We start from the raw sequence: 20,950 nt of genomic DNA on the forward strand, positions 1-20,950 counted from the left end.
TGAACCTGTGCCCCCTGCAGTGGAAGCGTGGAATCCTAACCAGTGAACGGCCAAGGAATTCCCTATATGGTAACTCTTAGGTTTGGGTTTTTTTTTTAATTAATTTATTATTTTTTAAATTTAGTTTTGGCTGTGTTGGGTCTTCGTTGCTGCGCGCGGGCTTTCTCTAGTTGCGGCGAGCCAGGGTTACCCTTACGTTGTGGTGCGCGGGCTTCTCATTGCGGTGGCTTCTCTTGTTGCAGACCACGTGGCACATGGGCTTGGTTGCTCTGCGGCATGTGGGATACTCCCGGACCACGGCTGGAACCCGTGTGCCCTGCATTGGCAGGAGGATTCTTAACCACTGTGTCACCAGGGAAGTCCCTACAGCAGACTCTTAATAAGTGTTTGTTGAATTAAATATAATTGTCTTTCCTTTATGTGATGGGGAATAATAGATGGCTTTCAAATTTTGATTAAATTTCCACCCTGTGTTAATACAAGCATTAATTCCTCCAAATAAATAAACTTACATATTTCAAAATAGAAACTAAATACTTCCTAACGGAAATAATCTTACATGGAAGAAACGCATAATTGGTACTCAAATTGAAATCATTATTATTCGTAATGCAGCATGGTTATAGCACCTATTTCAGTTCTCTGTGCATCAGTCAGTGCAAACAGAATATTGTTGTCTAAAAGGTATCAATTCCGTCGTTTTCAGAAGGCAGTGCAGAGCGACAGCCTTTCAAAGGAAAAAAAATGGGTGAGATTCCTCTAAGATGCGGCCTGCAAGCCCCGCCCCATATACCTGAGCGGCTCCTCCTACGCCCCAGCTTAGGTGCGGGTGGTGAACCACATTTCCCAGCTGGCCTTGCAGGCCTCCCACGCCTGCGCACTGTCAGCTCAGGCAGGCGGGCGGAACTCCCGCGCTATCGAGCCACCTGGTCTCGGTCTCGCCTCGCCTGGTCTCTACCCCTGGCATGGAGGGGGTCCCTGTGATAACGGCAGGCACCGCGGGCTCTGCCAAGGCCGAGGGAGCCGCAGCCATGCCGCCCCCGCCTCCCGTCTCCCCGCCTGCCCTTACCCCGGCGCCCGCAGCGGGTGAGGAGGGCCAGCCGCCACTGCCCGAGGCGGGGGCTCCCGGCTGCTCGGGCTCCCGGCCCCCTGAGCTGGAGCCGGAGCGCAGCCTGGGCCGCTTGAGGGGCCGCTTCGAGATCGAGGACGAGGAGTTGGAAGAGGATGAGGACCTGGAGGAGGAAGAAGAGGAGGAAGAGGAGGAAGAGATGAGCCACTTCTCGCTGAGGCTGGAGGGGGGCCGGCCGGACTCCGAGGACGAGGAGGAGGTATTGATAGCCCCTGTTTGACCACGCCGGGCCTCCTCAGTTAGGGCCGGGTTCCCCGCTCGCCGCTGAAGCCTTTGGCACTTGCACGGACCCTCACCTCTCCTTGCGCTGCCTGCTTGTGGCGCGGACCGGCCTTCTGTCCTGGCCCGGTTCTCTGCCGACTCATATTGTAACGTTCCTGCAGTCCCTTAAGCTCTCTGGGTCCGACTCACTCATTATTGAAGCTACTGCGTGCCAGGGATGTAGGCGCCAAGGGTACCGGCCTGCTGCCCTCCAGGAGCTTACGGTCCATTTCTACAGGGTGTTGAGAGGATGGGAAACCCTTCCCCACCTAGTCAGTCTCTAATGGGGAGATTTTTTTTTTTAATGGGGCAGCGCATACTTCATAAAGTTAGACAATATACCTAGCCACTCAGAATTAATATTAAACACCAGTATCTGGAAAGTTAGTCCATTTCACAATAATTCGTATAGTAAGATGCCCCTCATCTGGCAATATACAGTATCTCCAAAAGAATGAGATCTTTTCGGAACATTGGTTTATATTGTGTTATTGTAACTTTGATGAGAGTGTTTGAAGGGTTGGAGGTAATGTAACATGTTTCCATGTTGCAAAGTAAGCGACACATTGTTGATCATATAATTTGGGGATTATCGCTTAAGAATTTGAAAAGGCAAGGACTTGTATTTTAAAACTATTTCCATTGCATTTGCAGCGCCTGATAAATCTCTCTGAGCTGACCCCATACATCTTGTGTTCCATTTGCAAAGGTTACTTAATAGATGCAACTACCATTACAGAATGTCTTCATACATGTAAGCATATAGTTCATCATATTTCCAAATAATATGTTCAAGTTTTGAAATGTCTTGAAAGTATCCTAATTTCAACATTTTTTTTCCAACAGTTTGTAAAAGCTGCATTGTAAGACACTTTTACTATAGCAACAGGTGTCCAAAATGCAACATAGTAGTACATCAGACACAGCCTCTTTACAACATAAGGTAAGAATATATAAGTAAAATTTATATTTTAGGTATACTTTTTCTGAAAGCTTGAAATTGTGTAGTTGTTAGTAAATTCTTGACCTATCTCAAAATGACGAGAAAGGGAAATACATATTCTTTAAAGAAATACATATAGAGCACTTACTGTGTACCAGGCACTGTGATATCCACTGGGAACTTTAAAAAAAAAAAAAAGGCACAGATCTCTTTTCTTGAAGATTTTAATTTCATCAGTCAAGTTGATGAGGCTAGTTTAGGCTTATCCTTTTCTGTGTATCTAGAATTCTATTTTTAAAACTAATACCTGAAATAACTGGCCTCTTTAGAAAAGCCTGTCTGTCATAGGTCATTGTGGCTTATTAAATTTTCAGCTCATGCTCAGTTTCCTAAGGGAAGAAAAACACTAAAGGTGACCTGCTTTCATTTGTTTAGCAAATACTATTATGTTTTTACTACCTTCATAGAAGAGTGTTTTGCAGATGATACACAGATTTTCAAAATGCAGTCTCTGCCCTGAAGCTTGCATTCTTATTAAGGGAATAAGACCAGTTCACATGGAGCAATTTAGCAAATAGTTCAAGAGTCTATAATTACTTGTAATTATGACCACATACAATTACTTGAGTTTCTCTCAGATGAGAACCATGAGTGCTACCTTAAAAGTAACTCAGCTCTGAGAAAGAAGATAGTCACCCCTAAGAGAAAACAGTTACTTACAAAGAGCATCATTCACTCTGTACCAAATGCATTTTTCTGAATTCTGAGGTATTCTCCATCCTTTCCTTTTATTAGGTTGGACCGACAGTTACAAGACATAGTGTACAAATTAGTGATCAATCTAGAGGAAAGTAAGTTTATTTTATTACATAGTTGTGAATCCCAGAATCTCTCTGACTCTGCTAGTTACATTTTAAGTGTAATTTAGTCTGTGTTTTATCATTTTTTAGGAGAAAAAAAGCAAATGCATGATTTCTATAAAGAAAGAGGTCTAGAAGTACCTAAACCTGGTAAGTTTGGGTGTATACCATAATGTATTTATAGATTAAAGAATACTAACTTAATAAAATTTACTTCCTTTGAGGTTCTTTTTGGTGATAGCTGGTTATTTTATGATCAAAGAGAGAGAAGGATTTTGAAGGTCATGATTTACTATAATCCAATTTAATTATTTATCAGGATTAAAGAGTACAGGCTCTGGAGCTATATTGAGTGTGATCCTAGCTCTGCCACCTTACTAGGTGTATGACTTTGGCAAATTACTTCAATGTCTCAGTTTCCTCTTCTATAAAGCAGGGATAATCATAACACTTTATAAATTGTTGTAAGGATACGTTGAGTAATACAAAGCACTTAAAACAGTGCCTGGAACATAGTAACTGCTCAAATATTAGTTTTTATGATGATGGTAATGTCACAGTATGGAAGTTAGATTTGGGTTTAAATCTTCATTCTTCCACTTACTATGTGAGTGACTTTAGGCAAATTGCCTAATCTCATTAAACTGTAATCTCATTTTCTTTACAGTTAAAGTACACAAAATTGTAAATCAACTATACTCCAATAAAATTTAAAAGAAAAAAGCATTAGTACCTATGTCATGCAGTTATAATAAGGGCTAAATGAGATGGTGCATGTAAAGTGCTAAGCATGAGCCCTGAGCCCTGGCACATAGTAGTGCTTATTAAGGGCTACCTACAGCTATTGTTGCTATTATGCTGAGCTCTTTCTGTGGCCCTGATAAACCAGCCATACATGTCTGCCTTCCATTGTGGAGTGCTCCCCAGGCTTGTCACTAATTTCACTGGCTTTGACAGATTAACTGATATTATTTTAAAAAGGGAGAGTGAGTGCTTTGTGATCTTTTAAATAGTCAACATAGTTAAATTTCTGTAATTATTTTCCAAAGATCTCAGTTTATGATATTTATATTCTAACTTAACTTTTTTGTTTGGCTATCAAATAGCTGTTCCACAGCCAGTCCCTTCGAGCAAAGGAAGATCTAAGAAAGTCTTAGAATCAGTGTTTCGTATTCCACCTGAACTTGACATGTCTTTATTACTAGAGTTTATTGGGTGAGTAACCCTAAACCTCTACCCTAAACTTTAAAATAAAGAATTTTTTAAGTCCCAACAGTTACAAAATCATCCTGAACTAAGGTCATATCGAGTTTTTCTGATATCCTTTTAAAAAATAATTCTGAAATATTTAAGACTTAGAAAAAAGTACTAAAGAGTAGTAAAATAACCACTTGTATCTCCATCATCTGGCTTTTGAAATAAACCATGCTAATATGGCAGGAGGCACTTGGCCACCTCTTCCTGTTCATTCCCCCCTTCCCTTAGAGGTTAATAACTGTTCTCCTAAAAGTAATGATTGTCATTCCCATGCATTGTTTTTATGTGTTTGCCACATGTGTATCTATTTCTAAACAATATATAGAATTGTTTTTGGCCACTTAAAAACTTTAAATGGTATCATACCATGTTTTCTAACTTGCTTTTCTCACTCAGCATTGTGTGATTCATCCATGCTAAAATGTATAACTAGTTCACTCATTTTCACCATTGCCTGGTATTCCCTTAAAATAAATATACCATAATTTATCTTTTCTTGTACTGTGGAACACTTTGTTTCCAATTTTTTTGCTATTATAAACACTGTTGCTTTAAGCATTTTTTACGTATCTCCTTATATATATATATGAGATATTTCTCTAAGAGTGTAGATTTGCTGTGTCTTGGGATATGTTCGTCTTCAGCTTTACTTGGTTTTGCCAAATTATTTTCCAAAGTAGTTGGATATCTCCCTAAGTAATAAAAATTGCTTCTTTCAAACACTGTAGCATATGGTGTACTCCATTATCCTGCAATATTGTTAGGCCGACTGTCATCATAGAGTTGGCCTGTATCAAACTGTAGTTTTCAAAATAATTCCATAGTTTGCAGGATAAACTAAAATGCCTTTCTTGGAAGATCTAGATCTTCCATTTTATGTCACTGATGACTATTTGACTTCCCAGTCACTTCCTCCTTATAACTCTAGGTTGCCTGTATTATTTATTTAGTATCTAGCTTGTATTATGTTGTATTTATCTCTTTATGTATTCATCCTGTGTTCTCAACTGATATTAAGGATCCCTGAGAGGTGAGAAACCTTTCTTATGCCTCCACAGAGCCCATGTAGTAGTGGTTGATGATAATGAAATAAAGATCTCTTTAGAAGAATGAGAAGAAATCATGTAATACCAGACTTTAAACCAGCAATTTCTGTTATTAAAGAATGTGTTCCAACCTAAATGTCCAAAAGGGAACTGGTAAAATAATGGTATATAGCAATGAACATGTGCTAGTAACGCATGTGCTAATATGGAGCTATTGCCAAAATTCACTTTCTCAAGTGAAAAAAAGCAGATGTGGAAGAGAATATATAGCATGTACTCTTTATGTTTTTTTTTAAAAGCGGGTGGTGGGCATATATACATATATATATATTTTTTCCCCACAGGCACAGACCATTCCTGAAAGGACATATAAGAAAATGTTGATAGCAGTTGCTTCTAGAAAAGGGCACTGGAGTGTATGAGTATAGAATTGGAAAAAGTCTTACTTTTCATTGTATTTGACTTTTTACCATGTAACTTGATTTTTAATAAGTCTAGTTAATTAAAATTTGAAAATTGAAAGGAATTTATATTTCTAAAAAAAATATTTTCGGGAAATGTAACCTTTTCCACTAACGCACAGTTGGAACTGACAGTTTTTTTATACCTTTTTTGACAAGTGGCAGTAATGCAAAGATGGCAAATATGTGACAGGGGTGCTACATTACCTCTGTCTGTCCAAAGGAGAAATCAATACTTAATCATGGCAGGCCTTCCTAATGAGTGAGACTTGAGTACTGTCTGTGGTCAAAGCAGTCATTACCTCTTACTGGAGTTGTTACATTGTTAACACATTCCCTGCTGTAGAAAAAAAGAGCCCTCACTTGGAATAAGAAGATCTATATAAGTCCTGGCTCCTTTGTTATATAGCTTTGTGAAATTGAGCTAGTCGCTTTCTGTTTATTCATAAGATGTTTATTAAGGTCCTGCTGTGTACCAGCACAGCACTCTGCTAGCTGCTGGGAATGAAATTGGAATAAGTCAGCCATGGCCCTTGCCCTCATGGAACTTATATTTTTAACTTCTCAGAGCTTCAGCTTCCCTATCTGTAAAACAAGAGAATTGAACCTTATATGTTGATGATTATGATGCGTAGTCTGTCTACATCATAAAATAGTCTTTTATCTGTTTTCAAATGGTTATGGGGAAGAAAGCTTCCAATGTGGCAAAGAGTCCTTTTGAAAAAGTTGCCAGTCCTCAGAGTTAAATCCCCACATGTTTACTACATTGAAAAGCTTGGCGTTACCACTGAAGTCAGGCTACTGAGGGTAACCCATAGGAAGCTCTTTCATGGCAGGACAAATGGCAGGTGAGTTTTAACAAGTACAAGGGCAAATTTGGTCCAGCTGGTGACCCTGCTTGAATTGGATTAGCAAAAATCCTGAGGTAGGTTCAGCCCGTGGAAGTGATTTTTCAACCACTGGAATGAATATGAGATTCCCCGCTCCCCTAAATTTGGTATGCATGTTTTGTGATCTTAAGATAGTCTTGTACAGTACTTCTCCTTTTTGTTCTTCAGTTTCTATGTGTAAAGTAGAAGATTATAAAAAGAAATAACCTTAGGCAGTATAGTGTATATAGAAAGAGCATAGACTTTGAAGAGTGTAACTCAAGGTATGTAACCCCTAGGATGTAGCTTAACTTCTCTGATCATCAGTTTCCATATTTCTAAATTGGGGATTATAATACCAACTCACAGGATTGTTATAAGAATCAACATATGGTATTCCTAACATGTCTAAACTATTATCAGTATATGAATATTGAAATAATGCAGGGTCATTCAGAAATAAAGGTTAAAGTAGTCTGTAGTGCTGTAATGTGTACAACATCGGCCTAGTAAAGAAAATGGACTCACACGAAATAAGTGTATGAGAGAAGATATGGCAAAAATTCAATGCAATCTTAAACTCAGTGGTGTTTAGTAAACCAGGGAGGTGCTATCCCACTGTATGCTATGTTATCCAACTGGGGTGTTAATGTTCAGCTCTAGGCACTACATTTTAAGAGAGATGTTAGTAAATTGCGGTGTAATCAGAATAGTAAAAGGTGTGAAAACCATGTCATGTGTAGTAGCAGAAAGATTGAATCTAATTCACAAGAGTACCAAAAGGCAAAACTAGGACCAATAGGTGTAAGTTACAGGGAGAAACATATTTGATTCAGTGCAAGCAAGCAATATCTAACAAAGTTGCCCACAAATGGAATGAACCGACTTGTAAGTTAAGAAGCTATCTCTTTAGGTATTCAAGCAGAAGCCAGATGCCCATAAATCATGGATTCTATAGAGATAATTCTTATAATGAAAAAGATATTTTATTTATTTATTTATTTTGGCTGCGCAGCTTGCAGGATCTTAGTTCCCCAACCAGGGATCGACTTGCGTCCTTGGCAGTGAAAGCACGGAGTCCTAACCACTGGACCACCAGGGAATTCCCGAGGATATTTTATTTTGTAACTCTTAAGATATTATAATCTTAGATTTACATCTATATATAATGTGTATACATAAATTATGTTTTATGTTTGTCAATGTAACATTCTATAAATAGATATTTATACTATCTATATTGTATATTAATATATTTCTCTATATTTGTATTATAAGACTACTCTAGGTGATGCAATCGTGATATTGCCTATTCTTCACAACATGATAGGGAAGAAAGAATGTGAGCTTTGGGAATTCCCTGGCGGTCCAGTGGTTAGGACTCAACTCTTTCACTGCCCTGGCCCAGGTTCAATCTCTGGTCAGGGGAACTAAGATCCAGTGCAGCATGGCCGAAAAAAACAAAGAATGTGGGCTTTGATATGTACACCCGCGTTTGAAACCCAGCTTTATTACTTACTAGCTGTGTGACCTTAAGCAAGTTATTCCGCCTCTCTGAGCTTAATTTTCCTTATCTGTAGAATGGTGATTCTAATGCCTGAGTTAAAGGGTTACTGTGAGAACTGAATGAAAAACATGCATAATATATGAAGACCTAATATAATGCCTGGTGCATAGTAGATGGTCAAAAAAAGTTTGTTCCTTGTCTCCTCATGATATAAAAGTAATGGATTTAATCAAGAAATCTCTTTGTACTTTTAGGGGAAAAGCAAACTGAGTAAATCATGCCCAGGTGATTATGTTACAAGTAAAACAACAGGAAATGTAGCAGCTTTCTTGTAAGGACTCTATCTTGTAAATGTTGCTATCAAGAAAAAAACACATTAATTATGACAGAAAAAAAAGAAGTTTTACTTTAAGCTAGAAAATGTTAGAATGCTACATGTGGGGGAAATATAAATATTAAGAGTATACTTTTAACTCCTGGAAGTAAATATACAAAGCAATGTAAAATACTGTATAAAACTGCCTTTGCCTTACCACTAGGTGGCAGATATGACAATTAACTACATTTGTTTATTTCATAAAGGGTTAGGTGACCGTGTTTTAAAATTAAGTTGATGTTCCTCAAATATGTGTATTTATGTTATTTTTCTGTTATATAATTAAACATATAGTTCAAAACTGATTAATTTTGCTTTTGTTTTTCAGTGCTAATGAAGGCACGGGACATTTTAAGGTATTTTATTTTTCATTTACTTTACAAGAGTACCCTGTAGCACACAAATTTAAGATTAGCAATCACATGGAGACTGCCTTCAATTACAGTCTATAAAATTTGTTCTATAAATAAAACTTGTTGAAATATGAAGTACATTCAGTAATGCTCTCTTATAATAGGTTTATGAGAAAAGAGTTATTAAGTAGGGATTTGTTACTAATTCAGAACAGTGGTCTAAGGAAAAAATAAGTGAGTAATTTTTAAAACTGAAACCAAATGCTGTGTTAATTCGGTGATTAAAAAAATGTTTCAAAGCATTTTTTGCATATTTGGCATTTAGAGTTAAATATGAGCTTAAAATTTCATTTGCATGTAACATCTTTGGTTGAAGTTAGCCTGCCCCAACTTGTTACTTCAATCATTTACTGAAACTTTAAAGGTAAGAATGAACTCTTTTGTAACATACTTAAGCTCAGAGTTGTCTTAAAGGCTTCAATATCACAGGTGCCGTTGTACACAGTGTTGCTTCTATAGTATGAGTCACTCAGGAAAAGGTGACTTTTTTAAAAGGGGTAAATCAGGCCTATAGTTACTTGGGATTATAAATATATAAGGAAATAGTTGACTTTGATCTGCATAGATTTTCAGTGACTTTGTCAAAGTCTATACTAAAATATGGGTGAGGTTTCCCTGGTGGCGCAGTGGTTAAGAATCCGCCTGCCAATGCAGGGGACACAGGTTCGAGCCCTGGTCTGGGAAGATCCCATATGCCGTGGAGCAACTAAGCCCATGTGCCACAACTACTGAGCCTGCATTCTAGAGCCCGTGAGCCACAACTACTGAAGCCCACGCGCCTAGAGCCCATGCTCCGCAACAAGAGAAGCCACCGCAATGAGAAGCCCGCACACTGCAACCAAGAGTAGCCCCCGCTAGCCGCAACTAGAGAAAGCCCGTGCACAGCAATGAAGACCCAGTGCAGCCAAAAAAATAAATACATAAAATAAATAAGTTCAAAAAAATAAATAAAGGAAAATAAATTTTTAAAAAAAGAACACGTAATAAAAAATTTAAAATAAAATATGGGTGAATTATACCTGGTTGGGCATAGTGTTTTGTTTTGTGACTATAATGGCTTAGGGGACATGAATTGAAGCATAGGAATAAATGAGTACTTTTCTGGATGAAGTATATTATAGGTTTTTCCCAGAGATCATTGTGATGGAGGGAATGCAGTGTTAGGTTTGGTAACTTTTTACCTCTTCTAAGTTGTAAAATACCAAACTTATGGTGATTAACTTTAGGAAGTCCTTTCATAGTGTGCTGGGTGGGAAAGTAGCATATAAGTTTCTATATGGGACAAGTATAGAGTCATATGCTCCTAGAGTTCACTGAAGACACCTGTCCAGTGACCTGTAGTAGCCAGACAAGCCAACAGAGTATAAAAATCTCATGAAGAAAGAACTAAAATTAAAATATTAGCCTATTGCTTCCATGAAAGCACATATGCGCTTAGAATATTTATGTAGTTCTGATCCTCATACATCAAAAAAATATGACACTACCACCTATGAAGTGTTCTTGCCAAAAGAAATGTGAAGCTGATCATACCCCTAGATTACTAATTGACAGGAAATCCAGGGGACACAGGAACTTTTTAAATTACTCTGTAAGAATATATAATAAGCCAAACCTAGACAGTGGAAAACTGCAGGACAAACAGTTCTGTTTCTTCAGCAAATAAAAGGGAAAGACGTAAAGAGGGAACATGTAGATAGAACATACTGATTAAAAGAGACTCAAGGGACATCAGTGTATGGCGTTTATTTGGATTGGATTTGAAAATAAACTAAGAAATTTATGAGATGATAGTCCCAAATTGTAAGTAACCCAAATGTCCATCACCTGATGAATGGGTACACCAAATATGATATATCCATACAGTGGAATAGTATTTGGCAATAAAAAGGAATGAAATATTGATACATGCTACAACCTGTATGAACCTTGAAGACATGTTAAGTGAAAGAATCCAGGCACCCAAAGACCATGTTATATGATGCCATTTATATGAAATGTCCAATATAGGCAAAAGCATAGAGAAAGGAAGTAGATTAGTGGTTGCCAGAGGCTTGGGGGAGAGGGGGAATTGGGAGTGATTACTAATTGGTAAGATTTTCTTTTTGGGTGATGAAAATGTTCTGAAATTAGATAATGGTGATAGTTGCACAACTTTATAGATGTACTAAAAACCATTGAATTGTATACTTTAAAATGGTGAATTTAGGGCTTCCCTGGTGGCGCAGTGGTTGAGAGTCCGCCTGCCGATGCAGGGGACACGGGTTCGTGCCCCGGCCCGGGAAGATCCCACATGCCGCAGAGCGGCTGGGCCCGTGAGCCATGGACGCTGAGCCTGCGCGTCTGGAGCCTGTGCTCCGCAACGGGAGAGGCCACAACACTGAGAGGCCTGCGTACCGCTAAAAAAAAAAAAAAAAAAAAAAAAATGGTGAATTTAATTATATGTGAATTATATCTCAATAAATCTGTTAAATTTTAAAAAACAAGCCAAGATCCAATAGAAACTTCGAATAGAAGCATTATTTGTAGTATATTTGGTGTATACATTTGAGAGTACAAAAATATATCTGATAAAAATAATATATGCATAAATTAGAATTTTAGCTTGAGTCCATCACTGGTTATTATATTTTGTGTGTGAAATCTTTGTTTTATTTTTATTCTCTCTGTAATAACAACCCTAAAAATAATAAAATCATTTTCTACTAGGTAAGAAAATTGAGATGGTGAAATTTGTACATTTACTGTCTATTTTCTGATATCAAGGAATTTTAAAGTATGATAGTGGTATTATGTTCTTAAAAAGAGTTCTTATTTTTTAGAGATACATACTGAAGTATTTACAAATGAAATGATGTGTCTGGGGTCTGCTTCAAAACAAAACTGGGGAATGGGGGCCAGGAAGCAGTTGGAGTAGGAAATGGGTGGGGTATATTTAAAACAAGATTGGCTTTGAGTTGATAAAGCTAGGTTTATAGAAGTTTATTATACTGTTCTTATAGTTTTGAGGCATTAAGTTTTCAGTGTTAACTAATGATACTGATGTTAATTTGCAGGCTTATGTCTATAAGAGGTAATGAATATATTGTTTTAGAAACAAATGATCGTATTTCTGCGTATTTTGACTATTTTTACTTTGCTAAAACAGTCATTTTTTATATTTTCTTAGCTAACACATGGGCAATCTTAACATTTTTCTTTTAATTCTGTATTTATAAGGGAGTTCTAGCTTTTGATATTATAGCTCAGTATTCTCTACTACTTAAAGAGCTGTTTTTATACCTTGTCTTTTATTTATTGTTCAAATAAATATGTCTGACTAGGATGATGCCTAGTTAAACTATTCACCATGTACACTTATGGCATGAAAATCATAAAGTCTGTTTGCTACATTTAATTTAAAAGTGTTTCGCCAAGCAGTAATATAGTTCAGAAAATTTTTTCTTTAACTTTTAATTATGAAAATGTTTTAATACACTGAAGAGTAGACAGAATAGAACCTCCGTGCATCCATTACACAGCTTTGCCAATTAACTAATGACCAATGTAATTTCTTTTATACCTCCATCCACTTCCCTCCTTTCTTTTTTTTTTGGCCTTGCCACACAGCTTGTGGGATCTCACTTCCCCGCCAGGGACTGAACCCGGGCCACAGCAGTGAAAGCACCAAATCCTAACTACTAGGCCACCAGGGAATTCCCACACATCCCTTCTTTCTTTCTTTTTTTTTTTTTTTTAATTTATTTTTATTTATTTAGTTTTGGCTGTGGTGGGTCTTCTTTGCTGCGTGTGGGCTTTCTCTCTAGTTGTGGCAAGCAGGGGCTACTCTTCATTGCGGTGCACATTGAGGTTGCTTCTCTTGTTGCAGAGCATGGGCTCTAGGTGCATGGGCTTCAGTAGTTGTGGCTCGCGGGCTCTAGAGTGCAGGCTCAGTAGTTGTGGTGCATGGGCTTATTTGCTTCCTGGCATGTGGGACCTTCCCAGACCAGGGTTCGAACCCGTGTCCCCTGCATTGGCATGAATTCTTTTTTTTTTTTAATTTATTTATTTTTTATTTTTATTTTTGGCTGCATTGGGTCCTCGTTGCTGTGCACGGGCTTTCTCTGGTTGCGGCGAGCAGGGGCTACTCTTTGGGCGCGGGCTTCAGTAGTTGTGGCTCGCAGGCTCAGCAGGTGTGGCACGCGAGCTCTAGAACGCAGGCTCAGTAGTTGTGGCGCATGGGCTTAGTTGCTCTACGGCATGTGGGATCTTCCTGGGCCAGGGCTCGAACCCGTGTCCCCTGCATTGGCAGGCGGATTCTTAACCACTGTGCCACCAGGGAAGTCCCTTCTTTCTAATATTGTTCTGAAAGAAATCCCGGCATTTTGCCATTTCATCTGTAAAGTGTTTCAGTACTCTTAAAAGATGTCTCTTTTTTTAATGACCATGTAGCATACCAAAAAAAAGTAACAAAATGTCAGTGTTGAGAAAGATAAAAATAAAGTGACAGACCTATTCTAGATTAAAGGAGATTACAGAAATATGACAACAAAATGCAGTGTGTAATCCTTCATTAGATTCTGGATTGAAATAAGAACAACTTGTAAAGGACATTATTAGGACAACTGGAGAAATTTGAATTTTGACCCATTTAGATAATTACATTGTATTACTGTTATAAATTTCCTGATAATTATATTGTAGTTATAGAGGAGAGCCCCTTTATTCTGAGATGATAACTGCTGGTATATTTAGGGGTTAAATATCTCAATGTCTGCAAGTAACTTAAATAATAAATGTACACGTATATACACACATATTACATACATTGGAAGAGATGAAGCAAATATAGCAATATGTTAATCATTTGTAAAGTAGGTGAAGGCTATCTGGATCTTCACTTACTAGTGTAACTTCTTTGTAAGTTTGTGATTTTTCAAAAGGTTGAAGGTGGCGAATAAAAAGAAAATAAGTTTCTTACCAAATATCTAGTCAGTGTACAAGTTTTTATCTCAATCGTAGTGGGTGTTTTGTTTTGTTTTGTTTTGTTAACATCGTAAATCAGGATCCAAATAATGTTCACACATTGTAATTGGTTGATAGGTTTTTAAATCTGTAAGTTTTCTGTTTCTTTTTTCTTGCAATTCATTGTTGACAAAGCTGGGTCATTTGTGCTATAGTTTCCTACAGATTGGGTTTTGATGTTGCATCTCTGTGCTATGATTTAACACGTTCTTCTGTCTTCTGTCTTTCCCGTAAACTAGTAGTTAAGTCTGAGTGTTAATCAGACAGGTTTGATTTGAGGGAACCAAGAATACTTCATAGGTGGTGGTGTTTTTGTACATCTGGAGGCACATTAATGTCTGGTTGTTTGTGTCTTTGTGTTGTTAGCAAAAATTGGTACTCAATGTCTAAGCCCATTACCTGAATAGGGTTTGGGAAATGATTCTGTCATTCCTCCTCCTTTTATTAAAATACTTCAATAATGAGGAACTTCTATTTGATTAGCCAGTGGTACCATTCATATAGGAAAGAAAGAATAAATGCTGATTCTTTCCCTTGACTTACAAGGTTCAAAATAATGAGTTGGTTCATTAACATGCTCCAGTCATAATCAATTAGGTATTTTTGTTTTTGTTTTTACTTTAATATGAACTCATGCATTTAAATATATTTGTGGTTTAAACCCATTTTAATTATTATCTTTATTTATGTTCAAATTGTCTTATCATAGATAATCATGGTCTATAACAGCTTCCTTGCTATCTGATATGACAAGATGTTCCATGCTCAACTCATACATCTCTTGCCCCAGACACAGAATCTGTCATTTCTCCAAGGTGTCTTTTGGTGCTATTTCAAATTCACCATCTGGTTGCTAGGGATTTACCTTGCGACTGGGTTGGTAACTATTTTCAGTTGACAGAGGTAGGGATATTTTCAAGGTAAAATGAGTTGTTGCCATCTTTTTAAAAGATATTGGGTTGGCTAAAAAGTTCACTTGGAAAAACACGACCAAACTTTTTGGCCGACCCAATATTTTTAGTGGTATGCATTTTCTATAGTCAGAAAATAACTGAATGTCTCTTAAATCTCCCTATAGATTCTACCTTATTGTTTCAACTTTCTTCTCAAATTGACCTTTTGTGTTATAGATGGTGGGGAAGATTGCTGTGCTTAATTTCAAAGAAGTAAAATTCTTCTGTGGAATTTTTCTTTCCTGTTTATATGCAGATGGTAGGAGGCTATTAGATGCAGCAGGAAAAAAAAATGAGTTGACCATTTAGGTGAGAACCTGCTTTGTAGCCTTAAGAAAAAAAAAAAAAAGGCAAAAAACAAAAGCAAATTGTTAAAAAAGCTGGATCTGAATTATATCGGAAAAAAATTCTGTTAACTTGTGAGCCTAGGGTATGAAGACTAAGGTTAACCACGTGAGAACCCAACTTTGAAAGCCAAGGCCAATGTTTTTCTTTCAGATACTGGCAGATCTCATAATTCTGTTCTGGGTGGTCTAAAAAGTACAGTATTGATAAGTTTAGCTAAGTTGGATTAATCTTAATAAACACTTGGGGGTGAAGCGCTTACCAAGAACTATAAATGATGAATATTGAATTGTCCTCTGTTGGTATACCTGAAGCCTACTATTGAAATGGTAAGCCCCAGAAATTGACCTTCAGAAATGCACTGGTTGCCAGGCAGGCATCTAGCTAGATTACCCAGAATAGCAGCTTCTCAAGGCACATGATGGGATTCTCATGCTAATCAGGCAGTGCCACCTACAATGCGGTACCTTCATCAAGACTTCACCTGGAGCACTGCTGTATCTGCTCCTTAGTGAGAAAGACTGCCTTAGATTTTCAAGATGATTCTTAAACCTGCGTTAAAAGAACACAAGCCTTTGCCATTTTTGTCTAGATTATATCAGTATCCATGATGACAACTAGGTTCTCTAATTAGATTCCTTTACATAAAGAACAGAATAAATCAATACACTAGTAATAACTAAGTACTTACTGTGTGCCAGGAATTAATAGTTATTTACATATATTAGCACACTTTCCTTATGATAATTCTATGAGGTAGGTGCTATTAGTATCTCTATTTTAACAATACAAATGGGGAAATGGAGACACAGAAGCGTTTAGCAACTTGTCCAAAGACTTGCAGCTAGAAAATGGTAGAACCAGGGTTTAAACCCAGGCAGTCTGTCTCTGGAATATCTGCACTTAACATGCTCTCTGCTGCACTGTGGTAATAAGGGATAGATCTATTGTTAGGAAAGTTCTTAAGAAACCAAATTACAGATAAGAGAGCTGAGTGCTGTTACATGGAAGAAATGTGTGCCTAACCTGCCTGGGTCCTCTTGGTAGCAATTCTGGGCTCCCTGTCTGCTAGTGCTAGAAAAACATTGTTCACGTTTTCCTAAAAGGTACCCTTTTAGTTCTTATTACCCCAGCTTTTCATTTTTATTAATAGTAGTATCCTTAAAATTGCCTCAGAGAGAGAGTGGCTAGGTAAGCATTAGTTTCTATTTTAAAAGCCTATGGTCAGGGCTTCCCTGGTGGCGCAGCAGTTGAGAGTCCGCCTGCTGATGCAGGAGACACGGGTTCGTGCCCCGGTCCGGGAAGATCCCACGTGCCGTGGAGCAGCTGGGCCCGTGAGCCATGGCCGCTGAGCCTGCGCGTCCGGAGCCTGTGTTCCACAACGGGAGAGGCCACAATAGTGAGAGGCCCGCGTACTGCAAAAAAACAAAAAAAAACCTATGGTCTCTCTACCTATCACCTTAGACCATTGGATCAGATTCCAGCCATATAAGTCTAGATGTTATTTATTTTTTTTGCAGTATGCGGGCCTCTCACTATTGTGGCCTCTCCCGTTGCGGAGCACAGGTTCCTCAGGCTGCGCAGGACGCGCAGGCTCAGCGGCCATGGCTCACAGGCCCAGCTGCTCCACGGCACGTGGGATCTTCCCGGACCGGGGCACGAACCCATGTCCCCTGCATCGGCAGGCGGACTCTCAACCACTGCGCCACCAGGGAAGCCCCGTTAATCTTTTTATTTTCCACTTTTAAAAGAAAATTTCAGACTCATACAAAGGTAAACAGAATAGTAAAATGAATGCCCATGTATACATCACTTAACTTCAATAATTATAAAATCATGGCCCATCTCAATTCATCTATACCTTTAACACTTCTCTTATATGATCTTGAAGCAAATCCCACACTATGTATCATTTTATCAGTAAATAATTGTTTGTTTCTAAAAGATAAGGACATTTTATAAAAACATAATAATGATACTATAATTTTTATTTATTTTTATAACTTGTATCTGAACGTGTAAAGCAGCTTTTTAAATATTTATTTGTTTATCTATTATTTATTTTGGCTGCGCTGGGTCTTAGTTGCAGCATGTGGGATCTTCGTTGTGGCATGCGGAATCTTTTTTTTTTTTTTAATATTTATTTATTTATTTGGTTACACCGGGTCTTAGTTGCAGCACGTGGGCTCCTTAGTTGTGGCGTTAGAACTCTTAGTTGCAGCATGCATATGGGATCCAGTTCCCTGACCAGGGACTGAACCTGGGCCCCCTGCATTGAGAACATGGAGTCTTATCTACTATGCCACCAGGGAAGTCCCACATGGGATCTTTAGTTGCAGCATGCAAACTCTTAGTAGCGGAGTGCATATGGGATCTAGTTCCCCGACCAGGGATCTAACCCAGGCCCCCTGCATTGGGAATGCAGAGTCTTACCCACTGGACCACCAGGGTAGTCCCCAATACTATCATTTTTAAATTTTACAGTAATTCCTTAAATATCCACATGCTATTTAATTTTCCTAGATTGTCTTATGAAAATTGTTTTAAAGATTTTTAAAAATCAGGATTCAAATAAGATCCATATATTATAATTGGTTGATATATCTCTTACTTATAGGCCTTGTATCTTTTTTAGTCTAGCGGTTCCTCCTCAGCCTTGGTTGGTTTTTTTTTTTCCCTGAAGTTTTCTTGTTGAAGAAACCAGGTTGTTTTAGACATTGAATCTTGGGTATTTGCTGTCAATAAATTTTACTCTAAGTTTTATTCTTGATGAGGTAGTAAAACAAGTCAGTAAGCCTTTCTATTAAAAAAAATTGTTGACATACTTTTTGGAGAGGTGAAGCTAAGCAGAAATTCTTTTTTTTCTTGTTTGATAGATAAATTAACTCAAATTTCATAGTGATTTTTCTTTCATAAATCTGTTGAATTATCTGCTATAAAATGTGCTTTAAGGTTTATGCATTTTATGTATATTTAATCTGAAATTGGTTTGTTTGTTTACTTTTGTAGCCATTGGAAAAGAAGTTTGTCCGAGTTTCAGGAGAAGCAACTATTGGACATGTAGAAAAATTCCTCAGAAGAAAAATGGGTCTTGATCCAGCTTGTCAGGTAGAGTATATGTGTGTAAAAAGACAGGAAATTGGGAGATTACCTTTAACATATTGAAGAAAGAACCGTCTCTAGGATATCATGCAGTGGCTTTTATTTTATGACATTGTAGATATTGTAAATGTTAATTTGAATATTGGTACACAGTGATCCCCGCCCCCAAATTTAATCACATTTGACTTGCTGCCATTGGTGACCATCTATGGGTGTCAGAGAAAAGCTGAGGGTGTGAGAACGATTAAAGAGCTTCTAGAGCTTCAGCTCCAGCTCTTTTCTTTTTGATAGTAGAGCACAAGTTTACTTTTCCATCCATTCACTTCTCTTCAGAGGACATCCTTGGATTTATCAGTGTTTAGCTCAAGACACCTAGAAAAGTGAAACAGCTGTCTAATATAGACTCTGTTAGTTTCTTAAGGATTGAAAAAGATCTCTCATTCTAGCTATATAATTCTTTCTTGTTGTAAGATGGAAATCTCAAACCTCATGTATTGTTGCATATAAAGTGTAAGTAAACTCATAGTTTAATAATGTGGGCCAGTGAAAATGCACGTTTATATAGCTCTGCTTTTTCATTAGTCAAATTTAAAAGGGGTTTTTGTTATTCTCCATCATGTGTAAAATTTTGTAGAATAATTTTTATCTAAAATGTCTATTTGCTGTAGATCTGAAATTTTGCTAATGTTTTTAGTATCAATATCTGCTGGTACTAAATATATATTAAATTTAATTAAATGTGATTTCTCTTACTGACTTTGACATAATGCTAGCTGTATCTCATGGCAACTGAAAATTGGAAATGTCTTATCTATCACCTTGTAGCCAAAGCATACTTGAGGTTATTCTTAGCCTTTTGGTTAGAAATAGATAGCTGTTTAGGGACTCCTGAACAAAGAATTGTGAGTAATCCCATAATAGTCTATTATTTCTAAAAGCAGAAATCAGAAGACTTGCACCTGATTATATAGAATAAGAAGTGGCACCCAAGAGGGCTTTCTTTAGAATATAGATTACTTCCTCTGTGGCTAGATATTGATCAGAGCCATTTATAAGTTTCACACTGGTGTTTTAAGAAATTTGGTTGCCAAAGCTCTAAATTGGTTTTATTGTGTAAAAATGTGGGCTTATTTTTTGCTCATATCACAGAATTCAAGGCTTTTAACATTTTGAAATAAAATGATGTAAAATTTGTTTCAGTCTTTAATTTTGTCTCTCAGCTCTTCGCTCTTTAGGTAAATATTTTTTTCTAATTCAGGTACTATATACCTGGTAACATTCATAAATTACTATTTCACCAAAATTTTAAAATAGTGGAACAGAGAATTATCAAATATGCAGACCCATTTGTGACTAAAATTGTTTAAGCCTTCTAAATCCAAGAGAGAGTAAACAAGAGTTACTTCTAATATGAACAAAACATTGAGCTAGTTAACCATTAAACAAAATAAAATTCTTGGTCAACCCAGTCACTTGAGCCTTCTGTGCTGACCTTCCTTAAAACCATTTAGTCCCAAATAGAAAATGTATTCTTTGTTCACAGATATGTGACCTTCATAAATGGTTATTTACTAGCAGGAATGAATATTACTAGGGGACTATTAAATGATAAAATACCTTTAAAAGTATTATTTATTTGTGGCAGATAAAAATAAAAATGGAAGACAGTTCTGAAAGATAAAAAAAATGTAGACATGTGTTCTTAAGAGATTTAAGTTAATTCAAATCAGAAATCAATAATTATCTGAGTAGGGCTTCCGTGGCGGCACAGTGGTTGAGAGTCCGCCTGCCGATGCAGGGGACACGGGTTCGTGCCCCTGTCCGGGAAGATCCCACATGCCGCGGAGCGGCTGGGCCCGTGAGCCATGGCCGCTGAGCCTGCGCGTCCGGAGCCTGTGCTCCGCAACGGGAGAGACCACAGCAGTGAGAGGCCCACGTAGCGCAAAAAAAAACCCCAAAACCAAAAAACTGTAGACATATGTTCTTAAGAGATTTAAGTTAATTCAAATCAGAAATCAATAATTAGTAGGGCTTCCCTGATGGTGCAGTGGTTGAGAGTCCGCCTGCTGATGCAGGGGACATGGGTTCGTGCCCCGGTCCGGGAAGATCATCCCACATGCCGCGGCTAGGCCCATGAGCCATGGCTGCTTGAGCCTGCGCAGCTGGAGCCTGTGCTCCGCAACAGGAGAGGCCACAACAGTGAGAGGCCCGCGTACAGCAAAAAAAAAAAAAAAAAATTATCTGAGTAGATTTCTTTCACATAAGAGAGCCCAGTGCCTCTGGATCACCATGGTTGATTTAGTGGTGTTTTGAATTTATTGCTGTCGTATTGTATCTTGTTTTTTAATAACTCTTGTGTTCCTTTGTACATTATTTGATCTTCAGACCTTACTTTGCTTTTTTGAAATGATCACCACATTGATC

At 37.7% G+C, this 20,950-nt stretch overlaps 1 protein-coding gene across 1 annotated transcript in view; it reads left to right on the forward strand.

Annotated features, from left to right (window-relative positions):
- Positions 1 to 725: 725 nt before the first annotated feature.
- The window catches only part of PCGF6 (polycomb group ring finger 6), a 28,770-nt gene continuing 8,545 nt past the window's right edge, over positions 726 to 20,950 (forward strand). The window contains exons 1-8 of the mRNA XM_081235903.1: positions 726 to 1,328; positions 2,045 to 2,144; positions 2,237 to 2,333; positions 3,129 to 3,184; positions 3,284 to 3,343; positions 4,300 to 4,408; positions 9,038 to 9,065; positions 18,434 to 18,532. Coding sequence (XP_081092029.1) covers positions 966 to 1,328; positions 2,045 to 2,144; positions 2,237 to 2,333; positions 3,129 to 3,184; positions 3,284 to 3,343; positions 4,300 to 4,408; positions 9,038 to 9,065; positions 18,434 to 18,532 — 912 coding nt within the window. The 5' untranslated portion in view covers positions 726 to 965. The remainder of the gene's footprint in view (positions 1,329 to 2,044; positions 2,145 to 2,236; positions 2,334 to 3,128; positions 3,185 to 3,283; positions 3,344 to 4,299; positions 4,409 to 9,037; positions 9,066 to 18,433; positions 18,533 to 20,950) is intronic.

This window comes from Mesoplodon bidens (genome assembly GCF_964165515.1).
Source record: "Mesoplodon bidens genome assembly, chromosome: 1".
Classification (NCBI taxonomy): domain Eukaryota; kingdom Metazoa; phylum Chordata; class Mammalia; order Artiodactyla; family Ziphiidae; genus Mesoplodon; species Mesoplodon bidens.